At 45.1% G+C, this 18,624-nt stretch overlaps 2 protein-coding genes and 1 non-coding gene across 3 annotated transcripts; 2 read left to right on the forward strand and 1 right to left on the reverse strand.

Annotated features, from left to right (window-relative positions):
- Positions 1–10,988: 10,988 nt before the first annotated feature.
- On the forward strand, positions 10,989–14,212 carry LOC4342757 (serine/arginine-rich splicing factor SR45). The gene has a single exon (XM_015789339.3). The coding sequence runs from the start codon at positions 11,020–11,022 to the stop codon at positions 11,689–11,691; it is 672 nt and encodes a 223-aa protein (XP_015644825.1). The 5' UTR covers positions 10,989–11,019; the 3' UTR covers positions 11,692–14,212.
- On the forward strand, positions 12,820–12,900 carry LOC112939744 (small nucleolar RNA snoR114). The gene has a single exon (XR_003243616.1). It is a non-coding gene; the product is annotated as a small nucleolar RNA snoR114 (small nucleolar RNA).
- A 538-nt stretch (positions 14,213–14,750) lies between the features above and the next one.
- On the reverse strand, positions 14,751–16,733 carry LOC107276530 (probable serine/threonine-protein kinase PBL21). Its single transcript, XM_015790420.3, has one exon. The coding sequence runs from the start codon at positions 16,731–16,733 to the stop codon at positions 14,751–14,753; it is 1,983 nt and encodes a 660-aa protein (XP_015645906.2).
- Positions 16,734–18,624: the final 1,891 nt, after the last annotated feature.

The following is an 18,624-nucleotide window of genomic DNA, read 5'->3' on the forward strand; positions in this document are numbered from 1 at the left end:
GATTTAGATTTTGCGATGAAATAACAAGGAACGGTCCTGAACCTAAACAACGCGACGCTCTCCGTCGCACTGAGAAGGCAGGCTGATGGGCACTAAGATAAATCTTTATCTAATGCCTAACTGACCTAGGATAGTATCCCTCCTTATATAGATGGATGACTCCTTAATCTAATCCTAACAAACCTTATCTAATCGTAACAAACCCTAATCCTATCCAATGGGCCTAGGACGTCCGACCCAAAGCCCATGGCATTACTCCCCCCCCCCCCTTTTTGAGAAGGTCGTCCTCGAGCTGCACCACACCCTGCTAGACTTCAAACGAAACACCATAACCTAAACTAAAACTCTTAAGCCTTTTGCATCTCGGCTTTTATGAAAAAACAGAAATAAAAAACAATTTATGCATAGGAGGACCTTAGCCTAAGGCACTGAAGGAGAGGAAAAGCCCATTCCATGATCCAAATCGAAAGGCCCAGACCAAAATTGCTTGGCTCAAAATATGAGAATGATCCACCTTTGCATCATAGGCCAACGTGGAAACCACCCAGCCCAACTGAGAGAGGGTAGAAACCCTATCTCCTTTCCTTTCAGGAGACCACGCCGCTAGGAGCGACGCAGCCGTGGTTGATCCGCCAACTTCGCAAACCAGTGTGTGGGGCCGGTGCGATCTGCGCCATAGCGACGCGTGAATGCCACGCCCACCTGTCGCACCTACGAATTACACCACACGCACGCCGCCAAGCTCTGATCCAACCATCACCGGTATGTGCGCCTCCACCTGTGGAAACAAAGCCGCATCGCTGGAAAATAGCGCCTGAAAATCAGATGCCTGTACCGAGTTGTATCGCTGTCGAAGTGGAAATCGCCATCGTCTTCTCCGCCACCGTTGAGGGCGCCAATGGCAACGGCGCCATCGCCAGTCCCAGCGGCGAGGTCGAAGATGCACTGCCACTCCCGGACTTGGCACCGCCGGAAGAGGAAACATGAGCGCCTCGCCACGAGTCACGCCGTCCCCGCGTGGTTGCAGCGTCACCACTGAATGTTGCCCCCATCCGTGCTGCTTGAAGACACGCCCTCGCGGACGCAAGGTCACCGCATGCCGGTATAATGGTTCGGCCTCCTCAAGGAAAGCCGTTGGATCGGCTAACTGAGCCGCCAAGGCCCGGAGTTGCGCCGCCAAGTCCATCATCTTCTTTGAGATCTCGGCAAGGCCTTCACTGATGTTGGGAACCGCAGCGATCTCAGCACCCATGGGCACGGAACCGAAGCTCTGATACCAAGTTGTCACAGGCAAGGATTATGTGGAGAAGAATCGGGATGAATGGGGATAGATTGGATTATAGTAGATAAAATAACAAGGAACGGTCCTAAACCTAAACGGCGCGACGCTCTCCGTTGCACTGAGAAGGCACGCCGATGGACACTAAGATAAATCTTGATCTAATGCCTAACTGACCTGGGATAGTATCCCTCCTTATATAGATAGAGGACTCCTTAATCTAATCCTAACAAACCATGATCCTATCCAATGGGCCTAGGACGCCCGACCCAAAGCCCATGACACCATGCATGTATTGTGTATGTCATATGCCTCCCTTCTAATTAAAATAGAAGTTCACTTTTGGTCTCAGCAATGGGTAGTTACAAACATGCAGCCGATTTATCTATGCTACGTGTTGTGATAGTAAATTTCTCAGGTACCATTATTATACACCAACCATGCATGCAAATAACTTCTTTGCAACCGATTTATAGGAAGCTCAAGTGAGCACTTCCATTTTCCATCGCACACTCACTAGTCTGGTGCTAATAAATTTCTTTTTTTTTTTGAGAAACACAGTACAAACGCAGGCGCTCACAACGTGCGCACACTCACCCCTATATTTACATGAATTTGCACATTTTCATATTTACAACCTTTTATGTTAATTATATAGTAGGCTTATGAGGTATCTGGAATACAACAGAAGCATGAAGCCAATATGATTGATAGGCCAAGCAGGCGAGAAGTTCTGGGAGACGGGCAAGCCCTTACAAGGAAATCCAAGACCCTGTAATTAACAGCCCACTAATACATATACCAAAGGTGCTAGTGAGGGGCCGTTTGGTAGAAATGCATCTAGAGTTCTCTAGAGGTGTTTATATCACCACCCAATACCCTGGTTTCCACCCAAATCCAGCTAATTAACATCAAGTCCATGTTTTATCTGTTCTTCATGGAGCAAACAACTTTTTTTTACTGAGATGGAGCAAACAACTTTGTTGTTGCTGTCCAGAATGTTAATTTTCATGCTGCCTCAAGAGGCTTTCTGCATCATTGCTATTGCTTGTACTTACTATGTGTTATCTTAATGCATATGTGAATAGTACAATGTTTTAGTTTGAAGCAAGTTTGCTCCTTGGCTTTGTCAAGCTTCGACATCGTTCTTTCATCGATGTAACTTGCAACCTCTTATTCCCTTCAATCTTAATGAAATTGTTTGGCCTCCTTCGATAGTCCTGGCAATAATCAGAATGTATATAATATACTCCTTGCTTCACAAGTACGGATTGAATTTTATGTTCTTATGTCATCTATGCCACAAGACTTGAACTTCTACCAACTTGATGCACTCACTACTAAAGAAACACACAAAAGAGATGACACTATAGGTGATGGAAATGCTAAAATTGGTACATGTAATGCTTTTCCCACCTACAAAAGATGAAAATATAGAACAGGCACCTTTAAGCAACTATAGATGTCGGTTTTAGAGAAAAACTGGCATCAATACTATAGGCTAGGCGGCAGAACGAGCAGCGGCGGCCTCCCCTTCCTCTCTTGTGCATTCTTTGATTTGGTTTTTGAATAAACTTATTGATGAATGCTTGGTTCTATGATGCGAACTTATCGATGAATATTTGATTCTACGATCTATGAACTAGATGATTCTCTGATATGAACAAGAACTTGTCTCATTTTTTGTGGCTTTGAGGCATCGGCTTGAAGTCACCAGAGTCAAGTCGCCTTTTTTTCAAACCATATACCTCAAAAGTGTCGGTTCTTAAACCAGCACCATTGATGAATCCTCATTAGTGCCGCCTGCTAGTTGCTGGTTGCCAAATCCGGCACCCATGTGGGGTTGGCAACCGGCATCTAAAGGGTTTTTTTAGTAGTGAGTAATCTTAAAGTAATTGGGCAAATTAAGCTAACATTACATTTATTGCTCTCATGAATGCCAATTTAGTCAATTTAGTCAACTCCAACAGGGATAAAATACTAGCAATAACTCTTAACAGTGTTATATGTTTTGCAGTACGTATAAATCGATGGACATCAAGCGCATTTGTGGTGTGCTGTACTAGTAATAGACGAACATTATGTATGAATATGTAGCTAATAATAAAAATCTTATTAGATTGAATGTTTTTTATCACCATCTCTATTGTACATATCCCAAATGTTTTTCTACATCGATGTATTTCACAGTTGTGTGTTCCATAATAGGATTAAAGCATCCTGTAGAGAAATTCCCTCTGGACTATTTTGGCTGCCAACCTTTTCAAAACTACTAGCTACTGTTTGGATTTTTCGTGTGGAGGTAACATTTCTAGATTTGTCACCAAAAGTACTTTCATGTAATTATGTTTTTCATATTTATACTGAAGTAAATTTGAAATAGTGATGATCAAAGCATTGACTGGAAAATGTCTCAATGTCTAAAATAACTACAGATGTAATTATCAATTTGTTGTCCCATGGGCTCTACTTTCAGTGGTTTCTTCAGCCCATGCTCAATTTTGCTAGAGTCTCTCAGGAACCTGCGTAGATGCATCTTGTATAGTGTCAAGAAGTTCATATATGAAATGAATTTTGCATAACGTTTTCTGCAAGACCGCAAGTTCCTGACATTTTCTATATATGTGTCATATTCATGGATCAAACGAATGATTCTGGTTGAGAACTCTCTTGTTGATTCCATTTATTTGTAAAGTTCTAGACCAAACGCATCATGTTTGCATGACCCATCTCATTTCAAATTTAATTATGGATAATTTTAAACTATATATATTCATACATAAGCATTGTACAGCACACTGAGTACACTGAAAATTCATTTAATTTTCATTAATTTAAAATATTATTGACATTGATCACAATTCCTCCTTGCTAATTACTTTCAAACAGCAGAGAAGTGGTTGAGATATGAATTTATACAAAATCATACAACCTATGCATGTGATTTGGTTGTGCAACAATTGTCAATCATCAAATCAACATCGCCGGCTTTAGGCTCCATATTGTCAACTTGTTTGGTGGCACCGGTTTATTGTTTTACCGGATGAATGAAATTGGTGGCTGATACTCACTCATTTTAATGTGCTAGGGTTGATCAGTGTTGTGGTTGCGCTCCTCTGCTAGAATCTCTTGTGGTAATTGAAGATATGGAACCCTTTTGTTTTCACTTATATAACAACAGGGATCTAGTTTCTTTTATTTTTTAATATATTCTACCCTTTTTCACAAAAATAAAAAACTTATATGTGGGTGCATGTGTTTTCCCTTGTGTATAAGTTCGGCCTCATAATTGAAACAAAAGTTCACTATGGGTCACAACTCACAATAATGGGCAGTGACAACCAATTTATCTCATACAATGGGGCTGGCATAACGAATTTCTCTCAGGTACCGTTATTGTAAACCAACCACGCATGCAAAATTGCTTCTCTACAAGTACCATTGTAGGATATTAAAAAGGGGGGGTGCTGGTGTGGTCGGCCACATTTGCGGAGATAAAATAAGGGGTTTAACAACTCAAGTGAACACCTCGATTGATCTGTAGCTCTGCTCCCAATGCAAACACACTATATTTGTGCTAATTTTATTTCAAGTAGCTATGAATTTACACCTAGTCGTGCACCTTTTCGGGTGCATGAGATATGATAGGTTTAGGAGGCATCAGGATTAATACATCAGGAGGCATAGGGACTAATACATCAGAAGTTGGATTAGCATGTACAACAGTTATGTGTTTCCTCTGTTTCGGACTACATAAAGTTAGCATGAGACTTTGCACATGTTCTCCTACTTCTCTCAATATCTCATTGGTCTTTCTTTAACCTATAGGGCATGCCTTTCGCATCTACCAGAGAGATTTGTTTCTTAGGTTCATCTTAGCTTACATTGCTTATATACATTCATCTTAATTACAGTCTACAAGCATGCATGGCTGTTCCATCCACCTGCCATAGTTGGTTCCTAGGTGATATAAAGCCTAGTAAGCTTAGGAGGCAAACGGACCTTAGAATTGAGCTTTTGCGAAAGTGTGGAAGTTGTCACCATAGCTTATAGGAGTTTATGGTGTCAGAGGAATGATCTAATTTTCAGCAATGTTAATCCAAATTTCATTTTAAGGAGAAATTTGCTATACATTTGTATAGAGCAAGAGGAGATAAAACAGCCTGGACATTATGGTTTGATGACAACCTTTCATAGATTTTTTTAAAAAAAAAGTATTTTTTCCTTGTATGTATTTATAACTTGTAAATATTATTCTTTTTTAATATAAGCATCTCCTACTATTTTCGGGTAAATAAGTTATTGAATACTTTCTTTAGCTAGTACTTCCTCTGTTTCACAATGTAAGTTATTCTAGCATTTTCCGCATTTATATTGATGTTATAAATGCGGAAAATGCTAGAATGACTTATATTGTGAAACGGAGGAAGTAGAACATTGTGTGGCAGTGCGTGCAAGAGGTGATTGTTAAGCATGCATGACTCATTTCTGCGATTAGAACGCTAGCGATGATGAGAAAACGTGTATCGAATGCACATGTGAAGTTCATTGGCTTGTGTGGATATCCCTTGCATCCAAAAGTGGCTGCAATTTCTTTTGCACATGTATGGATCTAGCTATGGTGTTATAGATCATAGATGGTCAGATAAAGATTTCTCCGACCTCTACAGACAAAAGTCTTGACTAGAAGCCATTGCCACTACATAACATCGTATAGTTACATGACATCAAAGAAAACAACCCTAATGAGACTAAGTATGGTAGTGCACCTCAATATAGTTTTCCTCTGATATTGTCGGTATGTCAATGATGTCTATGCAGTTGTACTATTTGTTGGCCACAAACACATGGATGTGTATTATCTTAAGACAATTAATGCGATAACATTATCCTTGTCTCTACACGCCATGCTCTTCCTAACTACTACAATTTTGTAGCATTTCTATGTTATAGGTTATGAAACGATATCGGATTCATAAAAATAAAAAATATCACAAGCCTAAGATATAGATTACAATTTACATTAACACTTGTTTGTAATGTACATGGTTTTTCCGTGTGTATGTCTCCCTTATAATCAAAATAAAACTTCACTATTTTTCACAGCAATGTGCCCTGACACTGAATTTATCCAGGACTACAGGGTTGAGATACTGAATTTCTTCAGGCAGTATTATTGTAAACCAACCATTCATTAAAATAGCTAGCTTCTTTGCAAGTACCATTGCGGCCTATATGAGTATCAGTGCACTCATCCTCATTTGTGCTGAACAAACTGAATCATGCATGGTTCAGCGGACCCCTTCCAGTGAACACCTCTCCTCTTCAAATTGCTCACTCACTTAGAGTCTCTAGACTCATGCTATTTTCTTTTCCTGAACCTCTGAACTCACACCTAGTTAATACATTTCCGGGTTTAGGCTGTGTTCTCCCCCCACCCCCCCCCCCCAAAAAAAAAAAATCCCAATCCACCTCTCTCGTTTTCTACACGCATGCTTTTTCAAACTGTTAAACGGTGTGATTTATGCAAAAAATGAAAGTTGTTTTAAAAAATCATATTAATCTATTTTTTAAAAAAAAATAAGTTAATACTTAATTAATCATACAATAATACGAGCTTCGTTTTACGTGCCGGGGAGGAGGGGTTCCCAATCCATCCTCTCGAACACAGCCTAAGGCTATGAAAAAACTTTCTATATGAAAGTTGTTTAGGAGGCATCACGATTAATACATCATAAGCATAAATTCAATGCGGTTAGAAAATTGAAGGCTATGGACTGGATTCGGTGGACAAGGATGATCTCTTGGTTGTAGTGGGCTGTCTTTTGTATCTAGTCGTGGTGTACTGTGTCCCAGAGCATATCATGCCTCAGATTGCACTGTGAGAACAAGAAGAATAGATTCCTCTGGCCTATGAGGGTGCAGCCGACTACGGATCCGGCGGGGCGACGACAGCGGGTGCCTCGGGGGGGGGGCGGCGACGGCGTGCGGCGTGGATGCGGGCGGCAGTGGCGGGCTAGGGTTTGGGATTTTTTGGATTTTATTTTTCTTCGTTTGCTGAATTTATTTTCGCATGCGGCCGGTATAAGCGACCGCTTGTGAAAATCCCATCTTCACATGCGGATGCGTCGGCCGCATGCAAAAAGGGTGTTTTTACAGACGATTTCGTCCATGCGGTTGGGGCAATCGTATGAAAAATGCATCCCAAATACATGGAAAGACCCTTTTTTAGTAGTGCGTTGCACCCGTCGTCATCGTGGTGCCCGGCAACTCCGCCAGAAACGAGAGGCACCAGATCAGATCATTAATTAGTGAGTAATGCAAATGTGCTAGTATCAATTACTACTAGAGTTTTCTGCAGTGAGGCATTACTGTGCAATTGAGGTATATATATGCTCCCACATCTACAAATGATCAGTTCCACGAACTAGAAAAGTTAGAGAATTTAGATCCAAGAGCTTGGATTAGCACTAGCAAATCCTAGCGACGAATGATTCGTGCTGCAGGGTGGTGGCGATGCAGAGGGTATAGACACCCTCCCTCGACACGATTGAGGTCGAGGGGTTGCCAACATCCGCACTAACAGTTGAGAATTGAGATTGGTTTTTGAGTTTTGGGGCACTGGTGTGAACAAGCTGAGCGAATACAGTACTACGGTAGAACCTGGCTGAGGTGGTGTTTGGATCCAGAGACTTAACTTTAGTGTCTATATTTAGACATTAATTTAGAGTATTAAATATAGACTATTTATAAAACTAATTACATAAATAAAAGCTAATTCGCAAGACAAATTTTTTAAGCCTAATTAATCCATAATTAGAGAATGTTTACTGTAGCATCACATAAGCTAATCATGGATTAATTAGGCTCAATAGATTCGTCTCACGTATTATTCCAAAATTATGGATGGGTTTTATTAATAGTCTACGTTTAATATTTATAATTAGTGTCAAACATCCAATGTGATAGGGTCTTAAAAGTTTTAGTCCCATCTAAACAGGGTCCAGGTCTGAGGACGGACTTGTCGGGCGGGCCATCGTGGTTGTAACTAGAGGACATACGGGCAGCCCTAGCAGGTGGGGATGTCGAGATGGAGAGTTTGCTTGCCATCGTCAACCATGTATATACAGTGGAAACTACGGTATCATCAATAGTATATACGTATGAGATTTAGCTATATCATCAATAGTAAATGTTTTAGTCCCAGATTCAATTGTAAAACTTTTAATATCAATGATGTGATCAAATATCATGTGTCCTTTTTTTTAATCCAACAATATTTCTATGTTTTTATTATATATATGGTTTGCGCTATATATATTCCCACTTTAGAGTCACTAACATGTAAGTCCACAGCAAAAGGAGCCCATATGTTTAGTGACTCAAAGTCATGTGAGTCGCAATCTTGCAATCCAATGTGGGGGATAGAAGAGATGAAGAGAGAGATACAGAGGAGGGGACACTGACATCTGCTGAGTCAGCCACTGACATCTGCTGAGTCAGCCAGTTGGACCATATCAATAAGCCTCGTCAACAATTACCGTTGTAATTACTGTCTTGGAAGTCAAATTAGACTGGTTTTAATAGTTTTAGGGTATTACGGTTAAGGTATATAAATTATATCGAACATAAATTTGAGCGACTCAAGTTGGACTTATTTCTTCAGAAATTTGGTTCATAAATGTAAAAGAAATGTGTAATGAGGCCCATTGCTGCAGCCCAAGCATGAACAAGCCCAACAAATCAGTGCCATCCATTCCATCCAAATTGGACATCTACTATACATAAGAATGGTTTAGCTAGAACTATTATTAAAACGGGCTTCACTAGAATACCATTGTCAACAGAGTGCAGTTTGATATTTTGCTATTTTTATCATTTTGGGTTAATGATGAAAAAGATTTTGCTCTCTTTTAGAACCTTTTGTGCCGAAACTGCCCCTAGTTTTTTCTTTCGTCCTCTCTCTATCCAAACCGAGCGGCATCTTTTTTTAACGCACGTTTTTTCTCTCGCGTCTCTTCTGTCGACGGTCGACCACCTGTTTTTGTCGCTCGCTGAAGGACTGAGCCGACCGAGTGGCGCTGGAGGCGGAGGTGCGAGCACCAGGCGCTCGCAGTGGCTACGAGCGCAGGTGGCAGCGGGATCGGGGGTGGCAGGGAGCGGCGAGGTTGGGGGTGGCGGTGAGGAATGGGGAGATGTGGCGCGCCGGCCGACAAAGCGGTGGTGGGCGGTGAGGTTGGGGGTGAGCGCCGAGGATAGGAGTGGCGGTGGGGAGAGGTGGCGCACAGGCCGGCAGAGTGGTGGTGAGCGGCAGCGGCGTCGCCGCGCCCCTTCTCTCGCCTATTATGTTTCCTCTCTCACGATTCAACAAGTTGACCTAGGGATATAATCATCTGAGAAAATGTGTAATTTACAAAAAAAAAATGAAATACCATCGACAAGCACCCTAATCCTAAAAATGTCATTGACAAAGGCAACTTTCTATAAATACCATTGCACAAGTCTCTTTCTCCCAAAAATACCATTACCGTCAACTCCACACCATTACAACCGTTAATTTTTTTATAGTGACCATTTTGCCCACAGTGCAAAATATACCCAATTTTCACTGTCAAAGAAAAAGATAGATGAAACAAAATTTATAACCCTAACCCTACCAATCCTGATCCTAGCGAGGAGGTCCATGGCGGCGGCGCGGTAGGGTGTGGCGGTGGAGCGGCAACACGCGACGAGGAGGTCCGCGGTAAAGGTGGCACGGGGCGCGGCGAGGAGGCCGCAAGCGACGGCACGGCGGTTGCAGGCTGCGGTGCGGGGGCTGTAGGCGCCGGCGAGGAGAGGCCCGCAGGCGTCGGTGATGAGGGGGAGGAGAGGCCCACAGCCGCAGTCGCGAGGTCGCCGTGCAGGAGGAGGCTGCAGTCCTAACACGTGGCGCAATTTTTTCCCTTTTGTTTGTTTTCATTCGGCGTCGCCGAAGGGGTGGAACAAGCCATGGCGATGGCCGCCGAGGTAGGCGTCCCAGAGGTGGTCGGCGACGTTCTTGGCCGACCTGGGCATGGGGAGGGAGTACTGGTCACCTTCACCACCAATGGAGAGGAGCACGGTGACATTCTTGGCGTGCTGGTAGTGCTTGATGTCGGCGCCGACGCTGGCGACGGGGTGGCCGGAGAGGTCGGCCCAGTAGCGGCCATGGCCGAAGACGCTGAGGAAGGAGATGATGACAATGTTGTGGAAGCTGTTCCACGCACCATTTGTTCAAGAGGATGAGGAGCACTATAACAACAAATGAGAGCAGCAGACATTTTTAATTTAGTTATGTGTCGATCGTTATCTGCACCGCAGACATTTTTTGTTGACTAAAGACAAATGTTGTGTACGCGTAAGTATACAGAAGTTGCTTGCAATGACAAAACCGAAAGATGTCTCCTGATGAACAAATGGTTGTCTAGGGATAAGATTGTCTTTTCATATAACTTAACGGAGAGATGTTTTTTTTTAGGTTTAACAGAGAGATGTTAATAGCAGTTTGATGGTGATAGTATTTTTGAGAGAAAGAGGCTTGTACAATGGTATTTCTAAAAAGTTATCTTTATCGATGATATTTCTCGGATTAGTATGCTTATCGATGGAATTTTATGGATTTTCTTTTTTATAATGGTATTCTATCGAAGCGATGCTTATACCATGCTAGAAATGCCATTTTCTAATTCACGAGGCTCCAACCGCGAGAAAGGCGAGACAGAATGAATCCTCGCCGGCGACGAGGCGCCGACACCTCCCTCCGGCGACTGGGTCTCCGACCTCGTCGCCGGTGGCCGGACGGGGCAGCCTCGCCGCACGGGGAGCCCCATCGCCTCCGACTCCGTCTCGGAGTCGGATTCCCGCCCTCCTTATGGGAAAAAGAAAATATCTCACCCCGATTCGATCGCGACGAACCCTCGCACTCCGACTCCGATTCCAATTCCAACTCCAATGTCGGTGGATTTTATCCCTCGACGATAAAAAGGGCGCCACATCCTCCACCCGAGATCACCAAATCTCTCAATTCCCAAAATCAATTCGCGCACCAAACCTCCCAAATCCCTCTCCCACCAGTTCTTGGATTCGCCGAGGAGCTCTTGTCCTTCCATCCATGGCGGCGGGGTGGCGCGAGACGCCCGCCGCCTCCGCGGCCTTCCCGGTGGCCTACACCGCCGTCCTCGCGCTCTACCTCCTCCTCGGCGTCTTCCCGCGCCCGCGTGGCGCCCCGCCGTGCGAGGCGCTGCTGTGGGAGCTCGCCGACTGGGCGGCCGTGGCCGTCTGCCTCGCCGCCGACGCCTACTTCATCTACTGCATCGCCTCCTCCCGCCGCCGCCCCGACGTCCCACCGCGGCTGCCGCCCCCTCCCCCGCAGATGGATCTCTGCTAGGGTTTAGGGCAGGGCCTCGCCGTCTCGACATCGTCAGGGAGTGTCCTTAACCCTTCTTTTCTCATCATGCTGCTACTGTTATTTTCTTCAGTTAATTAGGAAGGTTTCTTTCTGGTGTAGTTTAGTTGTTAGCAACAGCCCTTGAACTGAAACCATGGTTAGAATTTGGAAGATTAATGCTGTAGTCTAGTGTCAACAACGCTTCCTTGTGCTGCTTTAATGAGCTTCTGCATCACAATTGCTACTTCTGCTACTAGTCATTGTGTGATTACCTTTTGTCTTGCAAGTTTCTACACTTATTAGGAAGAATTCTGATGCTCTTAGAATATTGATTAGTCATTAGAATCTAGTTTTGTTAGATGTGTCGATGTAGAAATAGTCGATTGCGTTCGTGTTCCTTTGATAAGCCTTCTTTCCAAACTTCAATCTTGTTTTTGTAATGCATATGATCCTCCACATATAAGGATCAAATAGTATATTCTATTGTCATCTGCTCTGCAAGTCTTGAACTTTGGTTTTTATCATACTGCAAAACACCCCTAATAGTACTTTCTGCAGTTACTTTTTGTCACCTGTTCTGCTAGTATTACTTTCTGCAGTTAGGATGATTTCTGTTGTACTGTAGTTGTTAGCAACAGTCTTGAACTGAAACCTTGGTTAGCTAGCTGTGAAAGTGTCTCAGCCAATTTTCTCTCCTTTCTTAATGAAACAACAGAGTTCCTGCTTTAGTATAAAAAAATACCAAAAAAAAATGGTTAGAATTAGGAAGATTTCCAATGTAGTGTAGTGTCCACAATGTTCTTCATGCTGCTTCAAAATCGCTACTTTTACTACAGTCATTATGTGATTACCTTTTGTCTTGCAAGTTTCTGCACTTAAGTAGGAAGATTTCTGATGATATTAGTCATTAGAATCTAGTTCTATTACATATATCAATGTCGGAATAGCATGTGCCATGTTTGTGTTCATATGCTCCTACACATATAGATCAAATTGTATATTCTACTATCATCTGTTCTGCAAGTCTTGAACTTCGGTTTTTATCATAGAGCAAAACACCCCAATAATTTCCTTTTGGGAAAACGGTTGAGTGATCATGAGGTCGAGAGTTCGAGCCTCTGTCACCCCAAATATTGAGTGATGAGGAAATGCTCCTGTGACAATCGGGTTCGTCACATTCATCTGACCATCAGATATTAAGAGCTAGTCTGAACTCAATTAACTTGAATCTTCTTTTTGTAATGCATATACTGTACTCCACACATGTCGATCAAATTGTATATTCTATTTTCATCTGTGCTGCAAGTCTTAAACTTTGGTTTTTATCATAGTGAAAATACCCCAATAATTTCCTTCTGGGAAAACCTAACTGCCAACTAGATGCACTAGTCTAAATATACAGTTAAGGGCTGGATATCACCATTGACTTGGTCTCTTGGTTGATTTATTGCTCTGATGACTACCAATTCAGGTCGCATTATTTTGCACTTGTGCCTGCCCCCACATATTTATTGGTCAATTTAGTTGGCTCCAAAAGGGTATAAAATACTAGCAGTTACTCTAACATAGTTCTGTGTTTTGCAGTATAAATCCAGGCACACCAAGTGGACACAAATATATAGAATACATCATGACTTTTCACCATATCATTCAGTATGAATATGTAACTAGTAATAAAAATGTTATTGATTTGAATGTTTTCAATCACCATCTATATTTTACCTATCTCAGTAAACTTCTTAGTTGTATTTGACCCCATGTCCTTTAGAATTGCATATTCCTTAACAAAGGGAGCAGTTGATGAGTGATCCTTTCTAAAACAGTTATTTGGATTTGTCTTATTGTAGTAATATTACTTGATTTGTCACCAAAAGCACTTCCATGTGTAATATCTTTATACTGAATAAAATCGAAATAGTAATGATCAAAGCATTTACTGAAGATTGTGTCAATGGTCTAAGACGACAATAGATGTAATTCAATTAGGTATGCCTGCATTCTATTTTCAATGGTTTCTTAATCTTGTGCTTAACTTTGCTGCAGCCAAACACTGTCGTAGATGAAGTGGTCAAGATTGTCTGGAAGGAGCAAAACATGAAGTCAATTGCTCTCCAGAAGACAAGGTCAATCACTGCTGTGCTGCCAAACAAATCAGTTGTTCTCCAGAGCGCCAGGTCAATCACTGTTGAGTTCGAGAACTTGAGCGAAAACTGAAGTTCGTGTATGCTTGGAGCTGCAGTGTTGAGAGCTTACTAACTTCGTGGCTCACTCATCTGAACTGAGAAGTTACAAAACCCAGTGGTGGAAACCAAACTACACAGGTGTAAACCTGGAGTAGCAGTAGCACTAAAGTAATTCTGGTCTAACATAAGTTACTTGTATCATTAGCTGTACTGAATCATTGTAGAGCTAATACTAATATATGAATGGTATATATAAACTAATACGTGTACTAAGCTGTACCAAACGATGCACCTATACTGTTGAGAAGTTCATATATGCAATGAATGTTGGTTGACATTGCTTAATGTTATCTGCAAATTCTTGGCTTTCTCTATGTACCATACACATGGATCGAACGAGTGATTCAGGTCGAGAATTCCCTTCTTGATTCGTTCTGTTTGTAGTTCTGAACCAAATGAACCGTATTGGAAACTTGGAATGTGAATATCACATCCCATTTCAAAATTAATTATGGACAAACTGTCACAACTATAATCAACCTCCATTTCTCTTATCAGATGGACAGTAGTCAACCACAAATTCATTCATGAATATGTGCACCGGACTAAGTACACCGAAAATTTTCAGGTAGTTTTCATCAATAAAAGAGGGCATTGACTTTGATCTCAAGAACTCCTCACTAATCACTTTCAAACAGCAGGGGAAGGAAGTAGTTGAGATATGGATTTGTACAAAAAAAATTATCCAACTTGTGCATTTGGTTTGATTCGACTTGCCGGTGAGGGCCGTCCAAGTGACATGTGGGAGTTTCGCCTTTACTGCAATCGGGCCCTACCCCGCCAGGTGTTCGACCAGTGCCCCGACCGCCGCGGCGCCACGAGCCTAACTGTCGCGCCGCGGCGGCGTGGCCATCGCTTCGGTGTTCGCCACGGATGACGATGTCGATGGGAGCGACGCCAGGTCCGGGGTGGCGGTGGATGATGACGTCGAGGCCTCTGATCGGTCGGCGCCGCCGCCTCGTGCGGTATAGTCGGCGAGCATGGCCTTGAGCTCGGCGAGCACCTCGCCCATCGCGGGGCGCTCGTGCTTGTATGGGCGCACGCACCGGCACGCGAGCGCGAACACGGCGCGCACGGTGGGCCTGTCCCAGTCGGCGCCGAGGCGCTCGTCCACCATGGACTCCGCGGCGGCGCCGGCCTCGCCGCCGGCCTGGGCGACGGCCCAGTGCGCGGCGTGCACGATGGACTCGGCGCCGCCCGACGGCGTGGGCACGACGGCGCGCATCCCCGTGGCGAGCTCGAGCAGCACGACGCCGAAGCTGTAGACGTCGCCGGCCTCCGAGACGTGCCCCGCCGAGAAGCTCTCCGGGTCGACGTACCCGCGCGTGCCGCGCACCTCCGTCGACACGTGCGTCCCGCCCTCGGGCACGATCCGCGACACCCCGAAGTCCGACAGCTTCGCCGCGCCGGACTCCGACAGCAGCACGTTCGTCGGCTTCACGTCGCGGTGCACCACGGCGCCCTCCCGGAACCCGTGCAGGTAGGCCAGCCCCTCCGCGACGTCCACCGCCACCTCCAGCCGCCGCCGCCACGCCAGCTCGCCCTGGAACAGCGCGCGCCACAGGTTGCCGCCGCCGAGGTACTCGTACACCAGCGCGTGGTGGTCGCCGCCGAGGCAGTAGCCCACCAGCGTCGTCAGGTTCCGGTGCCGGAGCTTGGCGAGCACGGCCACCTCCGCGTAGAACTCCGACACCTTCTTCGACCTGTAGATCTTCTTGATGGCCACTCGCTGCCCCGACGGGAGCCGCCCCAGGTACACCTTGCCGGCGCCGCCGCTGCCCAGCAGAAGCTTCTCGTCGTAGCCATTGGTGGCCTGCTTCAGCTCCGACTTGGTGAAGATGTACAGGCCCTCGCGCGGCAGCGGCGGCAGCGACGCCACCGACTCGTCGTCGCTGACGTCACCTGCCGTCGTCGTCGACCTACGCCGGCGACGGATTGTTACGATTGCCAGCGCGGCGGAGGCGACCGCCACGACGGCCACCACAACCGCGGACGCCGAGCCGACGGCGATGGCGACGGTGTTCCTTCTCGAGGAGGAGCTTGGGAGTGGGCGCGATGCGGTGGTCGGCGACGCCGGCGGCGGCGGCGGCGAGGGGACGAGGTCGCTGGTGCCGAGGCTGTTGACGTTCTCGAGCACCTGGAGCATGCAGAGCGCGTAGGCGCGGAACCGCTCGAGCGGCGGCGGCGCGCGGGACCAGACGGCGACGGTGGCGGCCATCCCGCACGGCACGAACTCCTTGGTGCGCGCGCTGGCCAGCATCTCGTAGGTGGTCGCGATCACCGCGCCGCGGCACGCGGCGCAGCCGGGGTCGCCGGGCCCGACCCCCGGCGCGCGCGCCGCGCCCGGCGCGGCGCAGAGCCGCGTCGCGTTCGGCAGCGCGCGCGGCGCCATCGCGCGCACGGCGTCGATGGTGGCGAGCTGGCACGGCCGCGAGCCCGCCGCGAGCTTCCCCGGGTCACCGGTGAGGTCGCACGACCCGTTGTTTGCGAGGAGCGACGGCGACACGAGGCCGGAGGAGAGCAGCCTGGCGGCGAAGGCGCCGGAGCACGCGGCGGCGGGCTCGGCGGGGAGGAACGCGGCGCCGGTGCGGTTGGCGTGGTCGGCGGCGGCGAAGATGTAGGCGGCGAACACGTACCAGCAGCAGCCGGTGGCGGCCTGGCCGGCGGTGGCGTTGGCGTAGCACTCGCGCGGGATCATCCGCGTCGCCGTGGCGAGGTCGTAGGGGCACGCCGTGGGGCCTCTCGCCGGCGCCGGCGACGCCGCCGCCACGGCGAGCGGGAGGAGGAAGACGGCGAGGCGAAGCATCTGGCGGGGTGGTGGTGACCGGAGTGAGAGGGGGAGAGTGGCATCGATAAATGCGAGCGGGTGGGAGTTTTTTTTTTAAAGGTGGGGCCCACAAAGTGATTTGACGATTTGACCCTTGGAGTGTATTGCAGCTACAGTGCAAATTTTGATTATGTTGATAATCTCTTTTTTTAAAAAAAATTAATGATAGAGAATTATAGAGCCTGGGACTGGGAGATGATGGATCTCACAAAGCATCCATGTTTAGAAAAAAAACATCAAATATTTTTGAAGTTTTGTCCACCTAAACATGGTATGTACCAACTAGGGAGTGAACTATTGACGTCAGGTACTATTGTGAAGTGTTATATGTTTGGAAATCTCGAATAAAGTAAGTAGAACATATGTAGCTTGACCAGAAAAGTTGTGAAGGGTAAAATATCTTTATGCCATGGAAGGAACCAAAATTATAGCTCACCTCTAAGATCAACTACAGAGTACCTCCGTTCTAAGGCCCTCTTTTTTTAGGCTTATTGGCCTAAACTTTTAAATTAGCTTATTGGCTTATATGATTTATAAGCCGGTGGATTTAATATCCTAAGTTTAGTGGTTGAGTCATACATCTACCTCACATAAGCCAAAAAAGCTTCTCCAACCTAGCTTTTGGCTTAGGCCCTCTTTGTTTAGGCTTAGGCTTATTGGCCTAGACTTTTAAGTCAGCTTATTGGCTTATATGATTTATAAGCCAGTGGATTTAATGTCCTAAGTTTAGTGGTGGAGTCATACATATATCTCATATAAGCCAAAAAAGCTTCTCCAACCTAGCTTTTGGCTTAATAGTGTTAGAGTGGCTTATGGCTTCAAAAAAAGCCAAATGAAAAAGCTGCTTGTTTGTTTTGACTTAGACTTTTCGACTTATAAGTAGGCTTATAAGCCTAAACAAAGAGGGCCTTAATAGTGTTAGAGTGGCTTATGGCTTCAAAAAAGCCAAACGGAAAAGCTGTTTGTTTGTTTAGGCTTATACTTTTCGACTTAAAGTTGGCTTATAAGCCTAAACAAAGAGGGCCTAAAATAAGTGCAGTCATGGATATCCATGTCCAATATTTGACCGTCCGTCTTATTTAAAAAATTTATATAAAATTAAAAAAAATAGTCACACATAAAGTACTATTCATGTTTTATCATCCAATAACAATAAAAATACTAATCATAAAAAATTCAAATAAGATGAATGGTTAAATATTGGACATAAATAGTGCAAAACAATACTTATTTTAGGACGGAGGGAGTAGTAAATAAGCGCAATGTCTAATTGATAAATGATAGGTTTTGTATAAGTGTGGAGCCACAGCCCAGCTAACCCTGGACAGATGCCTAGGAGTGGTATAGTTGAGTTTGTCTAGGCCTGAAAATATTTTTGGCTCTATCATTGTTTTGCATGAAGAACAACAATTGATAGCCACTAAGGGCCTCTTTGAATCGCAGGATTGAAAAAACAGAGGAATAGGAAAAACACGGGATTTTGGTAGGAATGCATGTGTAAAACAGATGATTGCAAAACACAAGAAAAATATAGGGACGACCGTTTGATTAGACCGCAGGAAAAATACAGGAATAAGATGAGAGAGATAGACCCAAGGAAAGTTTTCCAAGAAGTTAGAGTAGATGTTAACTTTCCTACGTTTTTGCTCTAGAATTGTAGGAATAGGGAAGTTTCCTACGTTTTTCCTTTTCTTATTCCTACGAATCAAAGGCATGAATAGTGTAGGATTTCAATTCCTTTGTTTTTCCTCTATTTTTCCTCCAATTCAAAAGGGTCCTAAATCTTTTTGATTCATACTATCTAGGTCTGTTAAGGGCCCCTTTGAATCGTAGGATTGAAAAAACGGAGGAATAGGAAAAACACAGGATT

Source organism: Oryza sativa, chromosome 7 (assembly GCF_034140825.1).
Source record: "Oryza sativa Japonica Group chromosome 7, ASM3414082v1".
Classification (NCBI taxonomy): Eukaryota; Viridiplantae; Streptophyta; class Magnoliopsida; order Poales; family Poaceae; genus Oryza; species Oryza sativa.

Coding starts and splice junctions, on each gene's coding strand:
- LOC4342757 (XM_015789339.3), top strand. CDS start 11,020: ATGAATCCTCGCCGGCGACGAGGCGCCGACACCTCCCTCCGGCGACTG.
- LOC107276530 (XM_015790420.3), bottom strand. CDS start 16,733: ATGCTTCGCCTCGCCGTCTTCCTCCTCCCGCTCGCCGTGGCGGCGGCG.